We start from the raw sequence: 18,974 nt of genomic DNA on the forward strand, positions 1-18,974 counted from the left end.
TAACTTTTTTTAACCAGGTTGCAGCCCAACTTGACAGGAGCGTAGCAGTTACACAGATGAGTTAAGTCCTACAGGTTTCTTGAAGATGCTGTGTCTGAGGGAATGGCTGCAATGTGAGTTAACATCATAGACAGCAGAGAATCCAAACAGGAAAGCTCCTTTTTAAATACCTTGGTCATGAGAAAAGTGTCAGTAAAAGCTCAAGATAGGCCACAAGGTGCACACTTGTGCATGCACAAGTGTGAATATTCCTTGTACCTTGTGATAATCTCTCTCTCTCTTTCTTCCTTTTTTTTTTTTTTTTTTTAACTTTGTATTAGGAGGAAGAAACTGAGCAGCACCGACCAGTAAAGCAAGCTAGCAGTGAGGAGGAATTCCCTGAGCTCCTTAGCGGTGAGTGCAAACCTGCATTGCAGGCATGTTTAACTCTCACCAAATCTAACTCCAGCAGTAGCTCCCTGGAGAAGCTTAAACTAGCAACTACAGTATTAGGAGGTGGCAAAACCAGTAAGGCCATTATTGATAACCATCTAATCTGTGCTCAGAAGGAATGCTTGCTCTCAAATATGACTTCATTTCCTCCTGCATATTCCCCAGCACTCTTTTTAGCAGAACTTTGATATTTCTATTGAGTTTACATTATACTGTTGTTTGTATCTACGTTTGGTTGATAGGCACAGATTAGCTTGTAAAATGCCAGTCATTTAAAAACAGTTTTTCCATCACAAAAGCAGGGATTGTGATTTTAGGAATGGAACCTGTTATGTGTGCTTTAGTGATTGCCAGGTTAGAGAGGAAAATAATTCTAAGTCATTTATTCATAAGTAGATGAAATTGAGTATTTTCAGTATAATATAGCCATTACACACCTCCATTGTCCTCACTCCAAGTGGAACTCGTCTGTCTAATTGTTCAGATAGCTCAAAGCCATGGGTTGTCCCTTGGTCTCTCAAGGAACTGCAAACAATGTATTTAAATCATTCAAGTGCCTGATGTTCTTAACAACTTAAAAGCATTTGTCCGCTATAGGAGGGCTAATTTTTAATTTATTTTTTTTAAACACATCTATCCAAAATGATGCCAGGCTTTTATATTCACAGCAGGGAGCATTGTGAGGTTTAAATATCCCTTTAATCACTAAGGATGTAATAAAAACAAGAAGAGTTCTTTGAGCTGCAGAGTGTTACCCAGGGAAAAATCTACTCTGGAGCTTGCAAATGTGAGTTGAAGAGACAAACTGGGCAATAAAATCCACAACTACGGACCAAACCGGCTAAAAGTTGGTCTGTAGCTGTCCATCAGGAGCTGAGACTTGGGGAGGGGGGGGGGGGGGGAGGGGGAGGGCCGTTCGGCACCTCTAGAGCCATAAGAGCCAGGTCATAAATGTTTCACAATCTGCTGGGGAGGGGGAGGGAACTGGGGGTCGGTGATCCTGCCTGGAGTTTGTACCCTGGCCCTTGGCAGCAACGAAGACTGAGTATGAGGAATTTGTTAATACTAGAAGAATGGAGGAAAATTCTAGACGAGTTAGGGACTGCAGAAAAATGGCTAAGCAGAAGCTGTGTTTGATCATGTAACTTAATGTACATTTATGACAGCCTCATCCCCTTGCAGACTAGAGGAATCCGTGAAATCTGACAGGTGCTTTTTTCTGTTATTGGTAATGTAGAAGGATTCTTACCTGAATCTTGCTATTGTGGACACCAGTATCATTTTGCTACCAGGGGATGAACAAGTTAAGTGAGAAAAAGTATGGTTCGGATTTTATCCAAGGACTTTCTGCTTAAAATGAGTAGATATTTCCAGCTTTTTGTTACTGGCTTCAGACTTTCCTACAGGTTATGTGTGTTCCATCATAATGCTCTATATCAGCTTTCAAAAACAGTTTTGCGGGATGTACTGTGTGAATCTGTCTTGGCATTCACTTTGTTTTTACGGGAGATCCTATAAATAGCTCAGCTCAGGCTCTACAGGTTGGTTAGACATCCTGTGGGCTCAGTCCCCTTCTTCCTGTGAGGTGTGGGCAGAGTAGTGTGTAACCTGTGGCCATATAAATGGTTGTTATTTTTTAAGAATAGATAAATAATAACATAAATGGGAAAAAAATAAAAAATGCATTCATAAAATACCTTAGTAAAGTGAAACGTGGTTTGTTGTAAAATGCTGTGAATCAAAATCTTCTACATACAGTTTAATTGTTCTGTTCTCTAGTGCTTTCAGGTGCTGTTCATTATCTTTCTCAAAGTTCTCTACTCAGCTCTGTAGAGCTCACAAGTCTTTATTTTTAAATTCTAAAACCTTTAAATCTCCATTTTCATAAGCTCTTTGAAGACAGTCCCTTTGATAGGGAATTATAATGTTTACTGACTTCATGTTTTGATTAGAACCTTGCTATGATAAAAAGTGTATGAAAACTTTCTTAGGAATCTGATAGAATAAGTCTGTGTTGGCAAACCAAAATGGCTTGCATACTGACTTGCATCATTCAAGTCTGGCTTTTTATCTGTTAATTTCTTGCCTTGATGAACACTTGCACGCCAACAGAAAGAATCCTTTGCAGAAACCAAAGCAGTATTACAGTGTATCTGCAATCTCAGAAGTCCAAAAAGTTCAGATACAAGCTTCTGGGTTTGGCCTGCCGCTTTTTCCTGTAAAGATCAGCTTTTTAGCAGACTGCTGAAGCATTGTCAGCTGGCCTTCCATTCAGCACAATCCATTCTGCTCAGGATTTTTTCCTGATCTCAGTTCATGGTTAAATTGAACCGCCAGCAATTTTTAAGCTTTGCCTAATGCTTCTCTTTGCATTTCCCTGTGTGTGCATGTGTATCTGTACAAAAATATTTCTGCATGGGTGTTAACCCAGAGCTGTTTGCTGCCTGTTTTCTAAGGCTGCTCCTTTATGCTTCCTTGCAGGGACCCAGGTGTGCAGGGGCAGAGAGCCTTCCCCAGTGCAGGAGAGGACAGACAGCACTATGCCGCGTTGTGCTTTTGACACTTTCCTCTGCTGTGTGGCAAAGCTGTTCTTGCTGCCTCTGAGCTGTAAAGTCCTTCAAAAAAGGTATCTTTTGTGGATTAGAGCGGGACAGAGTGCTGAGCCGCGTCTGGGAGACACAATGGGTTGACAGGAAAACAGTGCACCTAACATCAGGACTCTGTGAAAACTTGAAAGAGCTCTAGACAGAAATATTTTGCATTTGACTCTGGACTGTAGCCTTTGAGGCCAAAATCAGCCTTCAGTGTTAAGTGGCTGTTAAGTATTTCCCTTCTTGTCTCAATGCTAACTAACTGCTGGGAGAAGTGGGTGCATATTCCAGGAGAGCTGGGGAGGGCGGATGTGATAAAGGGGAGACAGAAGACCGTGTGCTTTTTAGTTCAGGAGCCACAGCTTTGTGGTCAGATACCTCAATCCACAAACCTGCGAGAGGAAAAGCCTCTGTTAAACTTCTAATGTACTGCTTTTCATTTGCATGGGCAACTTTCACATGTTCCCTTCCCCAAAAGGTCCCCGTCCCTGCTAAATGCAGCCTTCCTCAGGGCGGGCGCAGGCATGTGGCCAACCTCCGCAGCACACTGCGCCTCAGTCCAGAGACCCTGTTGGGAATTTAGCATCGAGCTGTTACCAACAGGCCCTCTCCAACCAACTGTTTTGTTTTACCAAATGTGATTTTGCTTGCTGAGAGTGCCAGGAAAATTTTGAGGGTAACACAATTTGGGACTCAGCACGGGGCTTTCAGCCCTACAAAGGGCTGCCTTCGCTGGGGCCTTTGCATGGGTTCCAGTGTAGGAATGGCTGAATGCAAATGCATGTGTAACGTGCCTTGAAGACAGCAGACAGCTTTTACCAGGAAAAAGCCATGCAACCCAGCTGTTTAAAGAAAAAAAAAAAGAAGTACCATTTCCCACCATAAGAAGAAAATACTGTGCTATGGGAACTGCTGTAAGGAACCAGGAAGACACTGTTCCTTATGCCTACCACAACAGGAAATTTTAATTAATACTTTACCAGAGGATCTTAAAACACTTTGCAGGCTTTTACTGTTCCTGTAGCCTCCCCATACAGAGACTGGCTTATAAACCTGCCTGACTTCAGACTGCCCATGCTGCCAGAGCCAGACCTCTGTCCTGACGGACCCTGCTCAGTTCACTTGGTCAGCTCAGTGGCTGAAGTTGCACTCTTATTTCCTTCTTTTCTGTATGGGATATTGGTCACTAACAAGGACAGGGAGAAGCATGCTTCAAGGCTAACACAGCTGTAGGAGTAATAGTTTGTTTTTTTTTTTTTTTTACTCTGGAAGAACATTTCTTTTCCCCACTGCTCTGCCCTGGGTGTGCGTGGTCAGGCCCCGTTTGCTCTGCAGCAGGCTGAGCCTGTAGTTAAGGGAGAGATTGGTGGGCTTTAAAGTTGACTGGAGAGTCTGAGGCTGCTTCATGTTTTTAATTAAGTATGAAAATATGTAGCTGACTATTTTTTTGATTTTGAGTCCTGTTAATGACACACTATCTTCCCATATTTTCAGTACTCATCGTATGCAGATGGCAGAGTACCCTTCGTAAAGAGTTGCCAAGATGCTCTGAGACCGTGGCCTACATGCACCTAGTAGGAATCTCCTAAGTGAGTTGCATTTAAATGGCAGAAAGGCAATCTTCATGTTTTAGAGGGGAGTATTTCTTAAATGCAGTTTACACGTCTTTGTGTTACTTTATCTGGCTTTACAAACTCAGGCAGACACCACTGTTTCACTTAAGCCCACCTTTATTAAAGCTGTTGTGATAATGGTTTCTCACAACAATGTGCACAGAGGGAAGCCTGAAGTGGCTGCATTGCTGTCTGCCATACCAGGGTGCTCATACAGATCAGCAAATGATCCAAGGCTAGCTCATTCAAAAGATCGTTATTACTAATCTGGTTTCTGTTGCATTTCAGCAGTCTTCTCCCTGAGAGTAACTTCCATGCCTTGCGCTTGAGCTTGTTCTTAGGGCAGAATGGTGTCTGGAAATGTTGCTTGGATGTGGAGGTGGTGCATCCTGTGCAGCCACTTGCAGACTCAGATCCTGATAGCCAAAGCCTCCAGCTGACACACGTTATCTGCTCTTCTGTGGTCTGAGAGCCCTCATCATCAGCCAGAGATGGCAAAGTGATCACCCCGTCTCAAAGAGCTCTCAGTTCAGAAGGTAGGAGTGGGGGAGGGTGTGTGTGCTGGCCAGTTCCCTGCGGGGCCTGTTGAGTGTGAAGGGTTAAAGCTTCACGTGCGGGAGAAGTGCCAGAAAACATTTGCCTTACTACAAAACACAGAGGGGAATGTTTCTTTCTAATCACCTCCTCAAAGAGATGCAAAGCAAAAAGCTCTTGACTTCTGCTTTTGTCATCATACGACCCCTCCCTCCTGTGCTGCCCTAGCTCATCCCCTTCAGCGTAGCAGGAGAGCCTACTGTTAGAGCTAGGCAAAGCAGGATTTTTACCTGCTGCTTGTAAATGAGCTTGGAGCAGAGCTGTGTATGTCACTGACTTACACATATCAGATCCACTCTCTCTCCCGTCCCTTTCCTCCCCCTATCCTCCGATATGCCAGTGAATTGTTAGACACCAGCACGTTCACCTCTGATTTCCCAGTGAACTGCCCAGGGGGCTCTGTGGGCAGACAGACAGGAGGGTAATCTGCTACATCCCCCTTTTCTAGTGATGAATTTCATGAGGATTGCTCCTGTTAGCCACGCTTGCCAGGAATAGTAACAAAATCACTTTATTTTTTTTCACTTTTAAAACCTCTCCAGTGCAACTGGAATGGCTGGGAGAAAGCTAGTTGTTAACTAGTCATGGGTAATTAATGACTCCACCTTCCCCATCAATCAGCTGGGAAAAGCCAAAAGGATCTGAGTACTTGTAGCAAATGTGTGTTCTCTAGACATGCTGATTCACAGTGTGCAAATGAAGTGGCAGCAGGAGACCATCTGATCCCCTTTCGTGGAAGAAGCAGTAAGTCATGATACACATCCCACGCTATTGTCAGGTGAAGAGTCTGAAATTCCCAGTGCTGCTGCTGCTGTTGTGCAGATTCTGTGTGGGATGTTGATCCATCTCACTGCTAGCTTGAATATGACCCAATTTTTGTTCCATTTTCCTTTTTCAGATTCTGATTATGGTCGTCTTTTTTGCTTTTTGCAGTTAAAGTACTAGCATTACAAAAGCAGGACATGGAGCAGATTTGATGCTGGCTTCCCTTTTGTAGCAGAGCAGAAAACCATTTCTGCATCCTGGTCCATTTGTATCTGGTAGTGGCTCTGCAAGTACAAGCAGAGGAGATTTGACCTTGATACTGTTTACAGCTGATCTTTTTCCTTCCAATATATTTTTCCACACGTGTAATAAATAATCTCTAGCTGAACTGCAAGTTGATGTTACCCCACTACATGATAGCCTCTTCCTCAGTGGTACTGAGCCCCTAGTTCTGGATGCCCCCAAGTTAGCTGAAGGTGGTCTGCTGTGTTATCCAGTAGTTTTAAAGGGTTGTCAGGAAGGCTGGACGTGGTCCTTCAAAGTTGTCAGGAGCCAGTGGATCATCTCCTGCTATAAAATCCTCCTCAGGACTTATCAAACTGTCTAACCCCTTTCTTTTAGATGTTCTTCCTTGCCACAGTAAACACTGGCCTTTCTTGCCCCCATCCCCTGCAGTACCAGAATGCCTAAAATTCAAAGTAATAGTGAAAAAGAGCCGGTCCCTCCTCTGATTAAATTCCTTTGTCCTCTTTGCATGTTGTTGCATTGCCTGCTCCAAAAGGCAGTAAAAGCAGAACTAAAGGCATGTTCTTCTATAGGAACTGACTGTAAATAAATTCAGAATGTTTTGCCTGTCAGACTAAAAATCCATGTCCCGATAATGTCATTGACAAAATAAAAAGTTTGTTTTATTGGGAGCAAAACTAGACCATGAATCAGCTGCAGCCCTCCAGCAATGCTCTTTGAAATGAAGAACTCCTAATTTTGTTGTGCAGGATCCACCTCTGGCCCATCTAGACTGCTGTCCTGCTTTTGACCTCCTCTTTTTGAACACCATCTCTGACCTGTAAATGTTAGTATAGCCGTTTCTGTACAATGAATGCGTAGAACTCCCTTCTTCACTGAGGTGTAGCCACTGGTTTGTGACCTGAAGCATGAGGCTTGATTGCTGTCTCTTAGCACTTGTAAGCACTTGTAAGTACAAAAGCTAATGGTCACACTTGCAGAATAAACTAATTAAGGGAAAACACTGAAGTCCTTCAGCTTGTGCACAGCCTTTCCTTCAGTAAGAGCAGGCCTAAATAAAACCAGTGCCTGTTCCACGCCTGAGACTTTTAGATCACTTGCACTAGTGCTGGAAGGTGCCAGCTGAAGGAGTTTGCTGCCAGGAAAACGATGTGCTATCATAGCTGTGTCATTAAAGCAACTGCAGCTTTCAGTCACGAAGCTCAGCTGTAAAGGTATAATGTGCGGAGCAGCCTCAGCTATGAACCTGAGAACGTCTGATGCAGCGGTGAGGACCATGCCAAAAAAAACCACAATACAACAGGAAAATGAACTGTGCAGTTAAAGTCTATGAATGGAGAGGTTGGTTAGGTAGGTAACACCGTACCATCAACTGCATTTCTGTGAGTGGAGAAGATGTCTTTTGGTAAACGTATACGTTATCGCAGTATCCCAGATTTGAGCTGGGATAAAACTCTCAAAACTCAAGTTTTCCACGGACTGTTAATCACTCACTTGGGGAATAAACAGCTCAATACAGTCCTGATTCTGATACCAGAAATCAACAGTAAAGTGATTCTGTGCTTGGAGATGAAAATTATATCAAATCCTTGGAATGACCAGGAAAATTATATCAAATCATTGGAATAGCCTTAAAATATTTAAGGTTTTATTTTGTAGGTAAGTCTTTAACTAATGTTTTTGGTTTTGTCTCTATTTGTTTAAAAGTGCGTTAGCAGTAAATCAAGGTGCATTTCCCCTGTAGGGTTTCCTGTATGTCAAAGCCATGTTAATTCTCTTTGATTTTCTTCCCTTAGCCCCAGCCATTGCTGCAGATCCTTCCTCTCTTTGTCCCTTTGGACATCAAAGGATTGCAAGGGGACAGCCCTGGCGAGAAGCTCCTCCCTGCTCATTAGCCTCCATAAAACAGGAACTCACCTTGGCTAGCTGTGCTTGGAGTCCCATCTTCATCTCAGTCACTCTTGACACTGGATCTCAGATGGAAGAGCTTTTGCGTGCTGCAGGAAATCAGACCTGCTTTTGAACTGGACTATTTGGGCTCCCTTTTTAAGGACTCTGGTGGCTGAGCAACTTCATAGACTCCACAGTACATGGAAAAATGCAAGTTTTATCAGGTAGGTAAAGGACTCCCTCCTATTCCCTATTGCGCAGAAAGATCCTAGAGGTATGCCAAGAATGCACAATAATTTTAGAAAGAGAACAAGCAATCCTGAAGGGATACCAGTGTTTATAGTATGTGTGTGGCTAGAGATAATTTCTAAATTTTGTTGTAGGAACAGATGAGCAATTGCAGTTTTGAGCGTTCTCTGTGAGCTGTGGAAGATCTTTTGCAAAGGTAGCAGAGCTTCACTCCTGGTTTTGCCCCAAACTCCCTTATCTGGATCACCTTGTGCAATGTGATTATTCACTGAAGGTGTTGTTTGCATGTTGTCTGAAAAGTAGCATGATGAGTTCCTTTGGGTTTGAAGGCCATAGAAGGTTTGGGAATATTTCATATATTGCTGATAGTTCAGATGCAAACTGTCTGTTTTGTCTGCTCCTGTCTTTTTTCTGCCCTTTGAAAATATAAACTCCAAGCAGACACACCCCCCAACTTCTACCAGCGTTTTATGCCCAAACACAGCGGTGTTTTTTTTTTTCATTTCCATAGGGTTTTATTTATGGTTTTCTTCATCAGTCCTTCTTACAGCAAGCTATTAACCTCTTTATTAACCTCTGTGTGGGGCATGATCAGTTGGACACAATGGCAGAAAATGCATTGGGAAACTAAGGAGCAGTCCAGGGGCACTGTATGTGTCAGTATAACTGAAACCCAGCTGTAGTCCCATGTTTTCCTCTGCATTGGAAGGAAACGACTCTTTACCTAGTTTAGGTATGCAGTTCACCTACCCGTTAGAGGTGGCTGGGTATTCTCACCTTCTTTTCTCTACCACTGTAATGGGTTGTTTCATAAGCAAAATACATGTACGGTGCCTTCCAACTTCACCATTGTTTTGGGGTTTTTATAAAGCCATCCATAGGGTGCTGATCTGATTCATACTGATTTCTGCCACATCAAGAGAACTTTGGCTTATGCAAAAGCGCGAAAATGAAAATCACACATTTCAGTATTTTATTATGTTAAGGATTTCAACTCTTTCAGAAGTCATCTTATTTTCTTATTGCATTGTTTATGGTGTATGACCCTACACAGCAGAAATATGACTGCATGCATTTGAGAGGTGAAGCCATTGCACTTGTAGAAACACGGTCCTTTCATTAGTGCCAAAAAAGCTTTGTGGCTCCAAGAAGTGAGGTTTCTTCCAGGTGTTCCTACTGGCATATATAAGGTCAGAAAACATGGGTTTAATGGGTTATTGGCAAAATTAATTTATCAGATAGCTTTTTATACTGATGTTTGTTTCTTCCCTGTGAACGTTAGATAGCTGTTAGCATGAGACTTTGCTGAGAATAAAACAGAAACAAATGTAATAATAACCACTTTTGATAAAGATAAGAAACGCACCTTTTACCTTGTTGGAGTTTCCCACTATTGCAAACCCTAGCCTATATTTATGGGAAGTCTGCAACAGATTTTCTGAAATCATATAATTGTCTCAGTAATTGACAATTAATTAAGGGACTGCTTTCAGTGAGTGGATTAATCTCCAGCATCTTCTGTTCAAAGATCTTTGTTCCTTTCCCTCCAAGCATTACAGAATTTACTCTCATTTCCCTTTCTCTCCTTTCCATCTCCAAGATAGGAAAAAGATATGTACAGCCTAATCTAGACACAAACCAAAGCACAAACTGGTCTTGTTTGTATAAGGGCTTTAAAATCAAGCATGGAATAGAACGAAGATCTCTTAATTTTCAGTGCTGGCCTTTATCATAGCAGCTCTACACCTTCATATTGGCATGTGTTTCAAAATGCACTGTGTGTGGTAATAATACGGTAATAGTAATGAATAGTTTTAAAGTAGCTTGGAACTAAAATTCTTGGAAGATGTTTAAGTCTCTTTCAAGTAATCCTTAAAACCTAAGTTACGCAGTGGAGGAAACATCAGAAGTACAGACCTAACAAATCCAGTGCAGTGCTTGGACGCCCTGCCACAAAGCTCCTTGTGGTGTAGTTCCAACACACAGGCATCTTTGTGGGGAAGACGTGAGCATGAGTCTTGACACTAGTTGGATGGGCACAAACTAGGAGTGAATTTGCAAGCCAGCCTTTGGCTCTGCAAAACACATCTGAAATAGATCCTACAAATGGATCCACCACTGCAGAATCCCCGTGAAGCTGATTGTACATGACTTTGTTGTCAGCAGTGAGGGTCTATTAGAAGGCTCAATCATTGCTGTGGTCCAGATCCACATCGAAAATGTAAATATCCTGTTTCTCAGCCTCTGATTGGGCACACAAAAGCTGTGACAAGAAGGACATCAACGACATTTTAAAGTCTTTGCTGCAATGTTTATTGTATGCGCAGCTCTTTCTCCCTGTCACTCATACAGGTGCGTTGTGGAATCATTTTGGTAAAAACAGATTATAACATCTGCCTTTGATTTTTAATTCAGTACTGAACTCCTTTTACTTTCATTCTTTTTGATTTCATTGTTGGAAGTCTCTAAGTAAGGACTCCTGAGATCTCCCTTGTTGTAGTCTCATTTAATGGCATTGGAATTTGCTTACAAAAATGTTAATTGTAAAATTCATTAGGGGGAAGGAGTGAGCATCTGTCGAGCTAATCAAAATCTGTTTGCATGTATTTGTGACTGGATGACTCCTGTGGGAAATCAGCCCAATTTTATTGTAACTCCTTTTGATACATGTGCTGCACTGAGCTACCGAATGCATAGTCTCATGGCAGCTTTCATGTCTCTGCAAGAGGATATGAGGGAAGCTTTAGTAGGAAGATGTTAACAGGCTAATCTTAGTGAGCAAACTAGGTGTCACTTCTTAGCCAGTTCATTAATGTTGGATCAAAGCAGAAAAAAGGGCAAAGGTTTTTTTTTTTCTTTTTAATGTCTAAAGACCTTTACAAACTGGCAGAATTATGTTTAAACGTTTCTTAATTCCTAATATAGTGGGAAGAAGCCCTTAGGCTTGCATCGGTTTGTTTTTGTGGAAATGTCACTTTGTGAAAGAAGCTGTTTTTTCTGGAGGTAGTTGCCTAATTTTCATGTTTATTCTTTTAAAGATATTACCCAGGAAAACTGTAACAAGGTGATAAAATCCCTTATTTCTGATATGCTTTGAATAAAATCTAATCGAGGTTAAGAAGCAGAAAAATCTCCCTTCTAAACAAATAGCCACGGCTGGTAACACAACACCCAGAAAGGGTGGCCTGCCCTCGTTAAACTGAGGACAGTGCTGCGGCTGTGAGCACCCTCCGAGTCGAGCAGACTTACCGATACGTTCTTCATACACAGAGCAGTGTTAGCAAAGCCTTGCTGGCTTTGAAATCAGTCCACCAGCAGCTACACCAGGCCACACAAACTAAATCTTCTTCTGCCCAAGCTTTTCAGTATGGCAGCAGTGATCTTGTGTGTGTTACGTTAGCTTTTTGTTAAGAGCTCCTATGGAAGGTTTTTCATCCAAACAGCATTGCAGAGGAGGTAGGTACGGCAGCACTGAAGTTTCTCCGGGGTGGTTTTCCCTTCCCCAGGAGCGTGATTAGTCCTCTGCCTGTAAAAGAAAGTGCAGCCTTGTTGCCAACAGCTCTCCTGACATGCCAGGGTATGCTACTGAAGAGAGCACCGTCACAGGCATCTCAGTGGTCTCCATCTCCATGTCCAGTTCAGACCAGCCATCCTTTTTTTGGGAATATTCCCTGGTCCAGCTCTGTCTCCTCCCTTTCTTGTCTCCACTTATGTCTCAGTCTCCTGTCTATCCCTTTGTAGTCCTCTGGAGTCATTTTTCACCTCTACAACCGAATATCTGTTGTTTTCTCCCACTGCTACAGTTAAAATATTTCCAATCCTTTTTTATTCTCTTGGTAAAGTGTTTTGTCCAGAACAGGAATAAAAGTGGATTGTGGCTACCTAGCAGTCAGAGTTGTGGAATAAAGGATATCAAGTTCAATTTGTTCAACACACAGATCTTTACAAAAGGACTTATCAGCTAAAATCAAACCTGTTGAATAAGCCTTTATGCCTTCTGAGTCTACTAAGTAACAACAACAACAACAAAAAAAACCTTGGAAGGAAGATAATGGATTTTCTTTAAGAGGTTTATTGTGGCGCAGACTACCTAGCTCTTGGCAGCACCTGGGCCTTTCCTGGATAAAATCACAACATTCAGCTACCTGAGCTAAACCAGGGCTGTTCACCATGCACTGATTTGGGGCTGAGAAGATTTTGGGCTAGGCAGGAGGAGTGAATGGCCAGATGTAGAGCCCATCTCTTACAACAGCATGTGAAATTTGGTAGCTGTGAGTACAGGTACTGGGAGGCTGACTTGGGTGCTGCTTCTCAAGAGTCCTGCCTCGGAGCAGGAGAGGCTGCTTTGTGCCGGCTCCCCTCCTGCCTGTCTGAAGTTACTGTTTTCTCTCCCTCCTAGACGTGAAAGCGCCATGTGACGCACTTCCTTCCCCCAGCCTGGAGCCCTACCCGCAGAGCTCCATTGTGGTCACCCTGGAGGATATGGGGCTCTGGATGAAGTTTCATCAGATAGGAACTGAGATGATCATCACCAAATCTGGCAGGTGAGGGGAGCAGGACAGCTGCCTGCACCACACCCTTCCAATCTGTTTGCAAAACTCTGAGCACTCTTTTTTTTTGCATGGTGGCTCTTAAACTGTTAGCCAGTTATGCGCATCTCCCTGCCTCTGGCAGAAGGCTTGTGTTTTCAGGATGTCCTAGAGGTCCAAGCTGCGAAGTGCAAAAGGTCACTGTGGGACTGATGTGTTGTGAAATCTTCTCTGCTCTTATCTCAGTACTTAACACTGATGTTCTTCCTGTTGCTGGGAGGTTGCTCTGGAAAGTGCTCTGAACTTCCTTCGCCTCCATTGCGGGCAGGAGCAGATGAGCAGTAAATACCTGTGTTTGAGTCTGCAAGTGCAGATGAGAACGTGGCATAGAATGGTAATGATCTGTGCAGGCAGGCTACTCTAAAATTCAAATTTGAGTCATGTGTTGGGGAGCTTGCAGTGAAGGAATATGAAATTGTAATGCATTATGTCAGCTGCTGTGAGCTAAAGCAATCCCTTTGGGTAGGGAGGTAGGTGTTGAAGCTTTTTGCAAAGTCAGAAGATAAAAGTGGTGTGGTAGAGAATACTGGAACAGAAAGCTATATCTTTTCTCAGATGAGCACAACCCACGCTAGAAAATCCTTTAATCTGTGCTCCAGGTCTGCGCTAGCTGCATAAAGCTAGGAACTACATGCAAATTCCAAATGCTTTCTTTAAGTTTTCCACTGTTGCATTACAGGAGTCAGAAGAACAAAAGCAATAACCATGTCAGGCCATCAGAGACTGCTACCCTCTTAGTGCCTATTCCACCTAAACCCACAGGATTAGACAATCAATACATCAATAAGATAGTAAAAATGTTCAGTAGCTGGCCTGTAGAAATACTGCTACCAGAACTTTGCACAGCAGTGAGTAAACGTGACCTGCTGCTTGAGTAGATCATGAAACTATCCACTTTATACAGAAATCCTTATACTGTATATTTAATTTCTCCTTCAGACGCATGTTTCCACAATGCAAAATTAAAGTCTCTGGCTTAATCCCATATGCCAAGTACCTCATGCTGGTAGATTTTGTGCCAGTGGACAACTTCAGGTACAAGGTAAGTACTTTAAATGATAGAAGTTATGCTTTTCTTCCATCTTTGTTTGAAACAGATTAATATTTATGCTTCACTGTACAGGCTGATAAATAAATAGTCTTGGACAAAGTTCAGAAGTAATTGGTGGATTTTATGCCTCTCTGCAGTTATTTGTCACTTTTGCTTGGGGAGCAGCTGGAAATGTAACTAATCTTCATTGTAAGCAGTACTATTTTGATCATGATTAATGTCAGACTTCTCTGACAACCACTGGGAGAAGGGGAGGAAAAATGAGGCCTAAACTTGGAGCTGTTTTGGTAACACGATCATGGCTCATGAGAGAAAATCTGCTACTTGTCAGGACTGCGTGCCTCAGAGGAATCCACTAAATCATACAGTGAAGCAAAGTTGCCGGGGCTCCTTATAACAAAAGTAGGTTTTTTAAGCTCTAGATTTCCATCTTTCTCTTCACAGTGGAATAAAGATCAGTGGGAAGTTGCTGGAAAAGCAGAGCCCCAGCTCCCTTGTCGCACCTATGTCCACCCAGATTCCCCAGCTCCTGGCAGCCACTGGATGAAAGAACCTGTCTCCTTCCAGAAACTGAAGCTCACCAACAACACTTTGGATCAACATGGGCACGTAGGTTGCAGCTGGCCTTTGCGCCATGCTCTCTTGGAATTCATTGCAAATAGTTGTTAAGTGAAATGAGGTGTGTGAGAAATTGTATCGTGGAAATTAAAAGATATCCAAGGGCCCTCTCTTCCTTCCTCAGCCTGGCCCTTATGCTCTCTTAACTACCTGCTAAGGAAGGTTTTAGTCTGTGCTGTCTAGGTGGACAGTCCCAGGCTGCACATGGAAACCTTCTCCTTTTGTCTCTGTGCCAGATCATCCTCCACTCCATGCACCGTTACAAGCCTCGCTTCCACATTGTGCAGGCAGATGACCTCTTCAGTGTCCGCTGGAGCATCTTCCAAGTCTTCAGCTTCCCTGAGACTGTCTTCACTTCTGTTACTGCCTACCAGAATGAGCAGGTACAGTGTGCAAGTCCTTTGACACATTGCTAAATATTCTGTCCTTAGAAATCATGTAGAGGAAGATGTGTCCTTCAGAGCTAGTTACCCTGGGTGCCTGTGATGGACAGGGGAAAGAAATCGGCATGTTATTGTTCTTGTAGAAAACATCTACTTGGGGATTAGATGAATCGTGCACATCAATTGTGTTAAGTGCCCTGTCAGTGATTAACATAATCCCAAATGCAGTAAAAAGTATAGACAAAAGTCCAGATATAGGTACTGGCCCTGCATATTTGTCTGGTCAGATGAATACCACTCAAATTCCCACTGATCCTGTGAAAGTCACTTTTCTCTATGTCTCACTTCCTAATTAATAGATGGAACTGCTGGGAGAGCTCAGATGCTGTGGCAAGGGCATCCCCCAAACACCCACCCCTGCCCTTCTTCCCCCAAAACCAGTTGTGATAAATACTGAGGTGAAGGTCTTGAAATAATAATGGGCCCAACCACTTACCACAATACCGAATCTTGGTCCTTTATTTTAAGATCACAAAGCTGAAGATTGACAACAATCCATTTGCTAAAGGTTTCCGGGAGCATGGGAAGAACACTCGAAGGTAAGCTGGTTTTTCCATCTTGATTTATGTATAACCAGAGTTTACTTGTGAATTCTACCCTAGTCCACAGAGCAAAGTATACTAGAGAGTTCTGCAGAGCATTTTGCTCTGGACATTGCATTTATCCATATCTGGGAATGATGCTGCATAGAAGCCACCCAAGAGACTTGGGGAATGGGAGGAAATATAGGATTTCCTACAGAAATTTGTGAAATGTGACAGATTTGATACCTACCTTGCCTTGTAGTTTGGATCTAGACTGAAATCTGACATGTGAATTGCAGTGATAACGGTAAAGGGAGTCCACAGTAGATTGTTCTGTCTCTGTGAGATCAGCTTGCTTCTGACATTTGAAGGCTCTCACATCTCCTTTCCTCCTTTGTGGAAAAGTGTCTCTTCCAGCAGGAAGTTTTGTCTGCAAGAGGGTAGTTGAATACCAATACAAGTGAGGTCTTCTCTCTGGTCTGAGCGCAGCCAGTGGATGAGAATTTAAATAAATAAGTAATCTTAAATGTACCCCATAAACTGGTAATAAAGAAGGAAAAAATGTTTGTTTGTTTTTTTCCAAGCAGAAAATGGTATGAAAATATCTGAGATTTTGCTTTATTTTATGCCTAAAATACCCCACCTTATTTCCTGGAGAAAAAGGCCCAATCTGACTCTTGTTACTTAACCTTCAAAACTGTCAGAGATGTTCTTTCTCCTCATAATAGGATAATTTCTGACTAAGCTTAGATTCATTTTCCATTTAGAAGAAAGGCTGCTTTTAAGCAAAACACCCACCCTACTATTCGCATGTATATTATGTGTATCCAACACTGGAGTACGCTTACAAACTCATTGCAAAAAAAACTGATGAGGTTTCCACTCTGATTTTGCCTTTTGTACAAGCATGAAGGGAGCAGCAACCCCTTTACTGATTTATCCCCAGTATCCTGTGGGGCAAGAGCTCTCCCTGGAAGCTCGTGCTTGTGGCAGGCAGCATAACTCTGTAATTCAACTGTGGCAAACATTCCCCATGGATCTGTCAGGTTGCTTTGTGAGAAGAAATGTAACATGCAGAACATCAGAGAGGTTCATCCCATCTTTTTGTCTTCTTAGGCCTTTGTCCAGCACCCCTTGTGTATTTATCTAGGTAGAAAACTAACTACAAACTACTCGCGTGCACTGTTTCTTTCCCAGGGAAGGACGAACCAAATCTCAGAAGCCCAGTCCAGCCAAGGGCCAGAAGAGGAAGCTGCCTGAGGAAAAGGAGTCCGGTGCTGAGGAACGTGGTAATCTTGATAACAACAAACCCAGAGTCAGTCCCAAACACTGCCTAGGCCACAGGAAGGAAACCAGGCAGTGACATAGCTCTGCTGTGTCTGTTGTCTGGGGAGAGTGGGCTGGGCAGGGCCCCTAAAGGGTGTTGCGTACAGCTTTGCAAAACTGGAAAGTGCTGTTAATTCCCTAATTCAGGGAGGTCACCAGGAATAAGGAATGACCAAGGGGGCAGCTTGAATAAGTAGGGAGAAGTGTGAGACAGGACCAGTGCATCCCTGTTTAAAGAAGGCTTTGCTTTATGCAGGCAAGAAGGAAGTGGTGCAGCCCGCTCTTCCAACACTGCGTTTTCTGACATGATGCTTCCAGCATGCAGAGCGCGCACTGCTTGCCCCTGCCCATGGCTGGCAGCCCTGGAGGGAAGCCCCAGCACAGAAGTTTGGGTTCAGCTGCTTAAGATTTCTGATGCTTGCTTATGCTTTTAAATCGTAATCCTTGAAGGGCACCCACTTTGCACCCATGATGACAGCCAGGAAAGCATCTCAGAGAGATGTCCTTTAGTGGAATGAGCCAACAAATGATGACTGATGATCCTTTGTGAGGCCTTTCCCTCTCTTAATTTCTGACTGATATCCCTGCACACACATTCAGTTTGTCTGTGTCAGGATGAGGAAGGGGTTAGGAAGTCTTCTGACTCTGTGTATGGTCCACAGGAGCCTGCTCACATGTCACTTGGCATTAGTGACTGCTCATCAGCTCTCCATGCACCAGCCTCCCAGCCATGCTTTGTGACCGCATGTGATCAAAGGCTGTGCTTTCAGAACATTTTCGTATCAACAGTGATGCCAGCTTGCAGTGTCGCCCATGGCTTTCTTCTGCCTATCTGCCTTGGTTCTTGTCTGTGCACTTGTGCCAGCACTGCTGCTTGTACAGCTGGGTTGTGATGCAGATGGGGGAACTGATACCATTTAGAAATAATCTTTACTCTTTTTGTTAGGTTATTTTTAAGCGTGATCATTCTATGTTCCAGTTCACAGTGCTGCTTGCAGTGGCACAGCTAGGGAGAGGGGACAGGGAAGGACTGAACACCACAGTGTAAGGACAGAAAAAAGCAGCAAAGGGCTAGTTCCTTAAGGCAGTATGACTGCAGAAGAGGTAATAGTGTGTTTCCTTCCACCATCCTGCAATTAATTCCACTGCTAATAAACCGTTGTGAGCTCTGGCTCTCTCTTCTCCTTTCTCATTTTTCCCCATTCTTTCTTTCCCCGCTGTGAGTCAGATTTTGAGAAAGACGAGAACGTGGATGTGAAGGAAGAGAGTAACCCCATCGCAGTTAGCAGCGGCTACCCCTTCTGGATCTCAGAGCAGAACGGCAGCCATGCCTTTACTGCAGCATCACCGGTGCCGGCCGACCAGAGGGAGGGGCCAGCCAGAGAGCAGCAAGTGCCTACACCATCCTACCAGACATACCGGTAAGTCCCATCTCTCAGTGCTCATGTCCAAAGGCACCCTTAAACTGATGGGAGGCCTCCTCTTCTACAGGGTATTTCCTAAGAAAAACAGCCAGTGTGAGTGAGGAAGGATATCTTTCTTTTGCATGCCATGCTTGGGTGATAGGTACTTGATAAGCATGGAGACATCTCTGTAACAAAGCTTTTCTGTATTACATCTAACCCACTGCTTCTGGGCATGCTCATGTCTCAGTAGCACTCTTTATTTCCCTGTCCTGAAATGTTTTCCCAGCTAACTTTGCGTACGACAGAACTTGCCTGTCCTTTGGCAGAAGTGTGTTGGAGGAGTGGCAGGATTCCAGAGATGTTTCCCTCCTCCTTACCATTGCAAATTCAGACACGCGTTATGGTGAGCCCAAGCTAGAACTTAGCCAGAGCCAGGGCATGCTGAGTTTACCTCCTCTGGCACTTAGTTTTTCTGTGTGGGTGACAGCAGAGCTTGGGCTAAAATCCACGTTAACAATAAGACAAAGCGGTAGGTGAGGCTGTACCTGCGTGGGAGAGTTCATGTGCAGTCAGCCAACACGTGAAGGTGGAGAGTGACTGCACTGACGCTCCTCTGCCCCCTTCTGATACGCAGTGT

At 43.5% G+C, this 18,974-nt stretch overlaps 1 protein-coding gene across 2 annotated transcripts in view; it reads left to right on the forward strand.

Moving 5' to 3' along the window:
- The window catches only part of LOC106031301 (T-box-containing protein TBX6L), a 41,885-nt gene that overhangs the window by 11,803 nt on the left and 11,108 nt on the right, over positions 1-18,974 (forward strand). Inside the window, exons 6-17 of one of the 2 annotated variants that reach the window (XM_066978666.1) lie at positions 321-393; positions 2,914-3,058; positions 4,518-5,172; positions 8,038-8,355; positions 8,515-8,576; positions 12,780-12,924; positions 13,909-14,011; positions 14,465-14,629; positions 14,875-15,021; positions 15,550-15,620; positions 16,803-16,894; positions 18,160-18,352. In XM_066978666.1, the coding sequence (XP_066834767.1) occupies positions 12,863-12,924; positions 13,909-14,011; positions 14,465-14,629; positions 14,875-15,021; positions 15,550-15,620; positions 16,803-16,894; positions 18,160-18,352 (833 nt within the window). In that variant the 5' untranslated portion in view covers positions 321-393; positions 2,914-3,058; positions 4,518-5,172; ... (1 more) ...; positions 8,515-8,576; positions 12,780-12,862. The remainder of the gene's footprint in view (positions 1-320; positions 394-2,913; positions 3,059-4,517; positions 5,173-8,037; positions 8,356-8,514; positions 8,577-12,779; positions 12,925-13,908; positions 14,012-14,464; positions 14,630-14,874; positions 15,022-15,549; positions 15,621-16,802; positions 16,895-18,159; positions 18,353-18,974) is intronic. The other variant, XM_066978665.1, reaches the window with a different exon arrangement.

Source organism: Anser cygnoides, chromosome 17 (genome assembly GCF_040182565.1).
Source record: "Anser cygnoides isolate HZ-2024a breed goose chromosome 17, Taihu_goose_T2T_genome, whole genome shotgun sequence".
Taxonomy (NCBI): Eukaryota; Metazoa; Chordata; class Aves; order Anseriformes; family Anatidae; genus Anser; species Anser cygnoides.